The sequence below is a fragment of the Zalophus californianus genome, chromosome 15 (genome assembly GCF_009762305.2).
Source record: "Zalophus californianus isolate mZalCal1 chromosome 15, mZalCal1.pri.v2, whole genome shotgun sequence".
In the NCBI taxonomy this organism is placed as follows: domain Eukaryota; kingdom Metazoa; phylum Chordata; class Mammalia; order Carnivora; family Otariidae; genus Zalophus; species Zalophus californianus.
This window is the reverse complement of record NC_045609.1, coordinates 60892068-60901258: the sequence shown is the minus strand read 5'-3', so window position 1 is coordinate 60901258 and position 9191 is coordinate 60892068. Positions and strand designations below refer to the sequence as shown.

The following is a 9191-nucleotide window of genomic DNA, read 5'->3' as shown; positions in this document are numbered from 1 at the left end:
AGCAGGTAATCTCTGCAGGATTCATTTTTTCATCATGGCTGGCTGACTTTTCCATGGATTCAGAACAGTATTTTGTTATCTTGCTTCCCTGCAGTTTTGTTAAATCGGCTATTTTACTTTGAGCTGAGGTGGGAGGGGCAAGGAGAAGGAAACCTGAAACATTTTCCTTCATGAAGTTCCTTCAGTGTGGGCTTGGAATCTTAAAAGCATTGTACCTAGTGGTGTCTAGTGACTTTCAACCAGGGCCTGTGAGTGTGCACTGAATTTGTAAGATGAAGGGAGGGGAAGGAGGAGAACCTCTTCATTTTCAGGGTAGAAACCTTTAACTGATAGAAGGGTATGATGTTGGAAAGCTGGAACCAAGTTTGCATTTTCAAGGGCTAGGGGGAAGGGAAGATCTCTACAGAATACTGTTTAAAACAGCTTAGTGCCACTTGGTTGTCTCTTTACATGTTGTACACTAGTAGACAGTTGTAGCATTTATCTGGAGGATTTCAGGGTCAACCTATGGAATCAGGATTTTTAGCAAGTTTGCTTGTGGTTTTATCTTGGCTTATAATAATCATTTGGCTGGTCTTCTGGTCATAGGTGCTAACTATGAAACAGATGTCCAGGCCTATACTTTCATCACTCTAGGATGGTAAAGTGCTATGCTCTCTTCTATGGCTATGAATATTTATTAAGGTTGGAATGACATTTCATTGATTGTTTAGATCACAGCTCAGTTCCTGTAGAAAACGAACTGTAAAACTATCTGAAGACCATGCAAGAGGCAAAATAAAACTTGAAGTGAATGTGTGTGGTGGTGTACTGTGTAAACCTACTTCTTGTTTCTACCTGGTACCTTTTCTCCTGCCTTTCATGCCTCACCTATAAGCAAGTATTCTCCACAGCTGTTCCAAGTTAGGGGCTGCATCTTCTCATTCCCATCTTTAGCAAAAAGACTTCTTGGCAGATTTTCCTCAAGGCAAGCAAGGTAAAAGATGAAAGTAGACTACTCTTGGCCAAGCCACCCTCTTCCCACAGTTAACAGCCTGGGCGTGAGTTAGGGCAGCTAGTTTGAATGAGTTCCCTTAATCTAGTGGGATAAGGAATACAGTTTCAGTTTATCAGATTCTTTGGTCAAAAGGTGAATGATGGGGGTTGGAGAGTTGCCCTGCCCAAACTATGTGACAGAGGAGTCTAAGGTGGATGTTTTGGGTTGATTGTAATAAGCTCCAAAACGTGTCTGCCAGGAGTAGCATCCCCAAATCTAAGATGATATACTTTGCTAGCAAGCTCCAGCATCAAGGCATTATCTGAAGCTTAATAAAGCTATGCCTCCTGGATAGTAAACTTAAGGTCGTTAGAGCAGGAAGCATACTAGGAAAAGGACCGAGTAGTTCCATGGTTCAAACAGAAAATACCTGTAGCTGAAAAGTAAGGATTCTCGGCTCTCTTGGAGCAAAGGCAAATAGCGTGATTCCTTTGCTTTTTTTTTTTTTTTAAAGATTTTATTTATTCGTGAGAGAGACAGAGGAAGAAGCAGGCTCCCAACGAGCAGGGAGCCTGATGCGGGATTCCTTTGCTTTTATAAGAAAAGCGCTGCCCTGAAATTCGCCTTTACAAGGGGAGTTGGAAATGTTTACACTTTTGTATCTATTCTCCCTTTAACGAAAGCTTACCTGGAGTGGGGGAGTGGAGACAGCAGAGGGTGAGAGGAACTAAAGAAAATGGAGACAGGAGCCACCCTCGGGAGCCGTGGTCACGGAAATAAGCAAAAGTATTAACAAAAAAATCCATGCTTCTGTGATGTTACTCCCCGCAGTCCCGACACAACGGTCTGACCAGAGGCCGGACGGGCTCCCCTGGACCGGTTGCGCCCCGGTCCTTTCTCAAACGCCAGCGGCTCCTTTAATAGGCGGGGCCGGAGCCAGCGACGAGTCCCCTGCTTTGTACGTGTCGGGGGCGGAGTTCCCAGACGGCCCTTGCAGCATGGCCGCCGGCGCCGCCGCCGCCTTAGCGTTCCTGAGTCAGGAGAGCCGAGCCCGGGCCGGAGGGATCGGGGGTCTGCGGGTCCCGGCTCCGGTCACTATGGACAGTTTTTTCTTCGGTATTGAAGAAAGGAGGGGATGAAGGTGGTGCTGGGGCGGTCGGGCAGGGCTGAACAGGAATGTAACGTGGGTGAACACGACGTGGGTGGGGGCGAAAGTGGGTCCCCCGCACGCTGCAGCCCAAGCGGAAGGGGGCGTGCGACCCCTTCTTATGTGCAGGGCGGGGCCCAGGGCCGAATGCCCCAGGTGTTCCTGAGAAGTGGGCCAGTAAATGGCCGGTCTGACCTTGGCTACACGTGACAGAGGTTTGGTGGAACACTCAGACACACTGTTACCTCTTCCAGGCTGTGAGCTCTCCGGCCACACCCGCTCTTTCACCTTCAAGGTAGAAGAAGAGGATGATTCGGAGCATGTGCTGGCTTTGACCATGGTGAGGGGCGGGGAAGGGTGGTGAATAGTTGTTCCTGAGCAGGCAACTCGGGGGGCCTCCACCCGTCCCCCCAATCCCTTTTACTGGGAGTCACCTCTTTCTGACCCCCACATGGGCGCTTCCCTGGCAAGGTGATCCGGGGACCACTGGGGCGGGGCAAGTTCTAGGGTAGATGCCTCCACTTGTGGTGCCAACCCTTGTTTGGGGAGACCCAGAGGCCCTGTGTACCCTTCCCAGCTCTGCCTCACTGAGGGGGCCAAAGATGAGTGTAATGTGGTAGAAGTCGTGGCCAGGAATCATGACCACCAGGAGATTGCAGTCCCTGTAGCCAACCTCAAGTTGTCCTGCCAACCCATGGTGAGTTCCCCTGCCATGCTGGGTGATGGAGGTGGGGGGTAGGGCTAAGGGTGGGGGTGAGGAATTGAGGACTGAAGGACTGACTCATCACAAGGTTGGGCGGGCCAGGCCTTCATCCTTGTCTTCCTTCCAGCTCAGTTTGGATGACTTCCAGCTCCAGCCACCTGTAACCTTCCGCCTGAAATCAGGTTCTGGCCCTGTGCGGATCACTGGGAGGCACCAGATTGGTGAGAGCCCTCTCCTTTGCCTCTAGTGGCTTCCCCACCAGGTCTCCCCCACTGCTTCACACTCTTGCCCCATCCCAGCCTTATCTCCTAGTGCAGGTCCCACGTAGGCTATACCCTCCACTTTCTGTCCTATTCGAGCCTACCTCCTGCATGAAACCTGTCCCGACTTCTCCACCTCCATTAATGTGGTCTCCTTTAGCTCTCTGTCATCTTAGTATCTGAGGTTCTTCCCACCTAGATCATAAGCTCTGGGAGGTCAGGGTCCCTGCAAGCCTAGCACCACAGGGCATGAATAAACGACATATGGTATAAAGGGGGTCTGGGCTTGAACCTCCTCTTTACTGCTTACATTTCCACCAGTTACTATAAGCAATGACGTTTCTGAGCAAGAAGAGAGTGAAGAAGAAGGTAGTGAGCAGGAGGAAGCTGAGTGGTGCCCCATCCTGCCTGCCAAGAAGCAGGGGGGTAGGCCCTAGCCTCCTTGGTGAGTTGGGGGAAGGGTGTCCAGCAAGGTCTGGGATGAAGTAGGACAAGCAGGTGAAGGCCTAGATGCTGACCCCTTGTTTGCTCTTCTCAGGTCACCTGGCTACATGTGCCATGCACCATGTTCCTGTACAAGTTTCAAGAACTTTAAATGTGTCTTCTCTGTTGAAGAGGATGGGTGGGTGGGTGGGGTCTTGGGCTGGTGTTAGGAGAGAGGGTGGTCCTATCCCTCATAGAGCCCTGGTATTTTTCTAATCTTATGCCCTACCTGGGACTTGCCTTTTCTCCAGGATTGGGAGGAACTCTGAACTTCTGTCCTCACCCTCTCTCCCCACTTGCCTATGAGATTGGAGATCAGCATCTGAAGCTCAGGACTGCACATTTTTAATACTTTTTACATTTTTGGAGAAAGGTTGAAATAAAGTGATACGGAGTTTTTTGCAACTCATTTGTGTGGCTTCTTTATCTGCTGGTGTGGCATTCCCCTAGGGACCACCAGGTGGCACTGTGGCAGCATCGAGGGTGGCCCTGCGCCTGGGGAGGGTGAAGAAATGTGGGATCCTGCTATCCCTAGGACCCCGGGGGCAGGCCAGGCCTGGGCCCCAACTGCTTTGCTAAAAGAGGACCTCCCAACACCAAGCCCGTTCGCAGTCCCTACAGGTGGGGGAGGGCCATCCCAGGAGGTTATCAGCATCCAAACAAGGGGCCTGGGCCTCTGTCAGCACTCAGGCTGATGGGCAGGGGGGTAGATAAGGGGGCTTAAGCAGTCCAAGGAATGTGCATCCCTAGATCCACGAAGGGGCTCAGGCCCTGAGAGGGCCTGTGAGGGGTAGGCTAGAAGCCAGTCTTTACTCCTCCTTCCAGTCTTACAGGCTGTCTCTGAGTGGGTCTGGGCCCTTAGAAACCTGATTCCGGGGGCCAGATGGAGGGGGCTGGCCAGATTGGGTGACAGGGAAACCAGAATCCGGGTGGCCTGGCATATGGGGGCAGAGAGGGGCTCCTGGGATTCAGCCTCCTGGGCTAAGGGGTTCCTGATTCCCAGCACATTGCCTGCTCTGGGGGTCTCTGGTGCCTGTAATCAAGTGTTCTGAGGTTTGACTGCTGCTATGCCAGGAAGAGAAAGGGAAGTACCTGATGTGAGCATTCGTGTGTATGTGACCAACTCTGGGGTCAGCAGTTCAGCAGCTGTGTTGACGTGGGGGGGGCACGTATTTCAGTTTCCCACATACAAACAAACAAACAAAACGTTAACTCCTGAGACAGCCTGGGGCCAGACATGCTGAGGATGGACAAAGTACAGTGCCTGGTGGTGTGTGGGGTGGTAGGGCCAGGCCCACTCCCTCCCACACCGGCTGCTGGGCAAATGAGTGAACTAGTGGGAGGGTAACCCGAAGAGGCTGGTATTGGGGCAGGTAAGGTAAGCTTTGGGGAGTGTCCAGCAACACGGAAAAGCATTCCTACTTCAACATACATCCATCTGGAGTAGATTCCCCCCTCTTCATGGTGAGGAGCTCTAACTTCCCTTTTCTCTCAAGTTGAGGATAAAGGAAGGTGATTTCTCTCTGTGTTGCAGTGATCGGGGTCGCAGGCCCCTTTCTCCTCTCCAGGAGGGCTTTCCTGGAGTGCTTCCAGCGGGAACCAGCGTGGTGGGCCGACCAGGCTCCAGACCATTCACCTTCCTGTGGCAGGTGTCCCAAGGGAGGGGGAATTGCAGCTGGCGCCCTCTGGTGGGCGAGGTTGAAACCGTCTTTGGCCGTGGGCTCCCCATGCCGCCTTGAAGGGGGGTTACGTGAGCGATCTCGCCCGTGAGTGGCCTGGGGTGCCGAAGTTAGGCAGAAAGCAAGGAGTAAGTCACTGAGGCTGACTGTTTGGGTTCATTGATTGATTGATTGATTCATTCATTCGTTCGCTAGAAGAGCTCTTGTTAGAGCCCTTCTCTTCTTCCTCTCACCCATAACCTCCAGAGTCCTCGGCACGTGCTTGGTTGGGGGCGCGGGAGACTGGCTGAGTGCAGCGAAAAGTCATCTCTGGAGGAAGCCTCCCCAACCCACCCATCTGCGCCCTGTGCGTGGCCCAGCTCGGACATTTACCCCCTGCGAAGCCGCTGAGCGCTCATTGTAAGCCTTGACTGTTTCCTGGGTGGCTCTCCCCGCGACCCAGGCAGGCGCCGAGCGCGCTCCTGCCCGCAGTAGGGGCCCAATCCACATCTTCCCCTTCTTGCAGGACTTTCCCGGCCCGAAGGGGCGCCCGGCCGACAGAGCTGGGAATTGTTTTTTCTCCCTCTCCGCCCCGCCTCTCGCTGCCGGTTCTGTCGGCTCAGCGCACAGTAGGAGCACTGCCAATTCGCTTTGGCCCCGGAGCACTGAGGGATGAAGGCGTCCGCCGGGGTTTGCAGACTGCTGGAGGACGGGCAGGCCTGTATTCGGGGGGCGAGGGAGACGACTCCCAGGCAGCGGCCCCAAGTGCTTAACGTAGTCTCGGCGATTTGCATTTGAACAGTCGGTGGAGAGTCGGCGGCGCTTTGAACGCCGGGCGCCGAAGGCGCGCAGTGGAGCTCTCGGCAGTCCGGGCCGCCCCGCGCAGGCTGGTGTGGATGTGAGGGGCCCAGGGTGGGCCGGGGGCGAGGGATGCGTTCGGAAAGAGGCTGAAGGTGTGTGTTTGGGTCCCTGCGAGGGCGTGTTTGCGGAGAGGGGCTATTTGTGTTGGCGAGGAGTGTGTGTTTGTGTTTGCAGGAGGCGAGGGTGTGTGTGTGTGTGTGTGTGTGTGTGTGTGTGTTTGTGTTTGCGGAGTGTGGGGGCGGCCGGGAAAGGTGGCCGGACTGTCACTCAGCGATCAGGTTGACAGGCGCTCCCTCATCAGGGCCGGGGAGCTCTGATTGCAGATTCGAGGAAACAAAATAGCAATTGTAATTACGGGGCTTTGATAAGATAAAGGAAGGAGAGAGCTGGCCTGGAAGGGAGCAAGCGAGGGAGGGAGAGAGTGGCCTGCTGGGGCCCCGACGGAATATTTGCATCTGTCACTCACGGGGCGTGCCGGGGCAGTACCGGCGCCCTATGTGAGGGTGTCCCCATCTGCTCCCTCGCCCCTCCCCCCACACCCCCGCCACAAGACATAGACTTTTGGGGAGATGAGAAGAATCTCTAAAACTGATGAGGGTTCATTTCAGGGGAAGTTCTCCAAATGTAAAGGAATTCTGTCCTATAGAAAGGCCCCTTGATAGAGGTTAAAGTGGATACTAAAACCTTGACCTCCACACTTTTAGGTCCCAGGACGCCCATCTCTTCTGGGGAGTGGGTTAAGATCATTGAGGCTCAGCTCAGGGACTTCAGAACCTTCCGCGATCTCCAGAACCAGGGTTAGACCTGAGTCAGATGCTCTCTGGCCTCCATCCCCACTCCAGGGAAGGGCTGGTGCCCAGAGTTGGGGTTCCAAGACTATGCACACTGAGCATGGGCTAGACTGCCCTGACTCTGGCCTGGGTCCTGCTCCATGCTGTTCTCATCAGACTGTTTTCAGAGGGCTGAGTCCCCAGTGGGGAGAAGGCCCTTCCCACCCTCTGCTCTCCATCTCTCCACTCACTCATTCATTCATGCACACAAATAAACATTTTCAGGGGCCTACTATGTGCAGGGCATGCGTTTAAGATGGTGAGCATTCTGCCTGTTTGAAGCAGTACAGCTGGGGAGGTAGAGACTCAGCAAGCAGCCTGCAGGCCTCTAAGACAGAGGACAGTAAGGAAAAGAGCTGGTTTGGGCTGTGGGCACCAGAGCCCACCTCACCTTTCTCCCTTCTAATGGGCTCACCTCTTAGTGGGGTTGAGAGGAGACAGTGCAAGTCCAGCCTTTAGCAAATATGAGTGCTCAATAAAAAGTGGTGCTTATGATTATTATCTGAAGGCAAGTCTTCCTGGGGAAGCCACTCTTGGGCTGAGGTCTAAAGTTTCAGCCAGTTTCTTCATTGTTCATTCATCAAATGCCAACTGTAGAACAACCCTGCCCAGCTCAGTGCCATGAGCTGCAAGTTCCGATCTAAAAGACATGGTCCTTGCCTGGAGGTCTGTGTGTGCAAGAGCCAGAAGAGTGAACAGACTCCTGGAGTGGGGGGGAGGGGGGGCATGGGACAGGTAGGCTCAGGGAGTCTCCTTCTCTGAGGAGGGATGAGGTCTTGAGACAAGTCCTCTGACTGTTGTCCCATCTATGCATTGCTCAGTGTTAGCATTATGGCTGGGAGTAGGAACAGGTGGGGCATTGGGACAGGTGGGGCACGGAGAAAGGGGAGGTAGGCAGAACTTGATCGTACTGCTGGGCAAGGACCTGCCTACTGCCCCTGGCCTAATAGCTTCCCAGGACCACCCTAACCCCTCCAGTCCAACCCCCAAGGACATGGGGTGCCAGTGGGGCAGGGGAGGTCATGGGTGGATACAGCAGCTGGGTAGGGCATCAGTGGCTCAAGCTGCTGCTCCGAAGTGTCAGTCCCAGGGTGTCTCTGCCCACCCAAGCTGCTGCCAAAGAAGCACCATGGCTCAGGGTTTCCAGAAGCCCCTGGGGGGAAGCAATGAAGGGCTGGGAGAGGCTTAGACCTACTTCCTTCGGGGACCCCCCCCCATGGTTGACACAAAGCACCAGTCCACGTCTAGTCCAGTAGGTGTGTAAATGCCTCAGTGCACAAATACTGAGGCTCAGAGAGGGAAATGCGAGGCGGCCTGGATCTAAGTCTCTTCTCCAGGAAAAGCAGCTCACAGTCGTTATTTTTGCCCTCTCCGCCTGCTGCTCTGGGAGGGCGGCAGCGACTATAGGTCCTGCTAGGGACCCACAAGGGTGGCTCATGGTGCCTCTCAAGCTTCAGGTTAGTGTGTGTGGGACGGACGCAGGGGTGAAGGTGATAGTAAGGGAGGGGACATTTCTCGCTCTCAGGGTCTTTTTGGAGACGGGGCGAGACAGAAGAGATCCGCAGCAAGGGTTACTCAGCAGAAAGGCGGGGGTGGGGGTTCGGGTCCCCGTCGCAGGGAGCGCACAGCCATTCCCTCCCGCTTCCCAGCGGCCGCTTCCAGGGGACACACAGGGCCGAAGCACACAGTAGGTGGCTCAGAGACCCGCCGCCTAGTCTGAGGCATAAGCGGACCCGGCCCCACGGTGGATACTTGGCACCTTCCGACCCCGGCGCACCCGCGGTCCAGGAAGCCCCAGCCCGAGGCGCCCCCCCACCCCCCATCCCCGCGGGTCCAGGCCCCTAGAGCGCGCAAGGGGTCAGCCCCGGGATGGGGGGAGGCGCCCCCACCGGTCGCTCCCCGCCCCTCCCGCGGTCCCCAGACCCCTCCCCTAGCCCAGACCCCCAATCCCAGACCCGCCGGCCGCCCCGCCCCGGTCCGCCCCGCCCCCGCCCCGGGCTGCGTCCGGGCCCCAGCTCCCAGCCGGGGGCTGCGGGCTCCGGCCGCCCGCCCCGCGCTCCCCCCCTCGCGCCCGGTGCGGCGCCCCCCGCCCCTACCCCTCCCCCTCCCTTCCCACCTACCCACCCACCCTGCCGGCCCGTTACCCTCCCGCCCGCTCCGGCTCCTGAGCAGCCAGCGGCCACCGGCTCCGGCAGCGGCGCAGAGCCACTCGGCACGGCGCGGCGCGGCGAGCTCGACATTCCACGGGACCCGCGGAGCCGCGTCCGGACCGC

The 9191-nt window shown here is 55.9% G+C and overlaps 1 protein-coding gene across 2 annotated transcripts; it reads left to right on the top strand.

Moving 5' to 3' along the window:
* Positions 1-1957: 1957 nt before the first annotated feature.
* NPM3 (nucleophosmin/nucleoplasmin 3) lies at positions 1958-3974 on the top strand. 2 transcript variants are annotated; one of them, XM_027591166.1, is made up of 6 exons: positions 1958-2092; positions 2378-2463; positions 2701-2820; positions 2954-3047; positions 3408-3531; positions 3821-3974. In XM_027591166.1, the coding sequence occupies exons 1-5, from the start codon at positions 1975-1977 to the stop codon at positions 3521-3523; spliced, it is 534 nt and encodes a 177-aa protein (XP_027446967.1). In that variant the 5' UTR covers positions 1958-1974; the 3' UTR covers positions 3524-3531; positions 3821-3974. The 2 variants fall into 2 exon arrangements, with proteins under 2 accessions (XP_027446967.1, XP_027446972.1); XM_027591171.1 differs by lacking the exon at positions 3408-3531.
* Positions 3975-9191: the final 5217 nt, after the last annotated feature.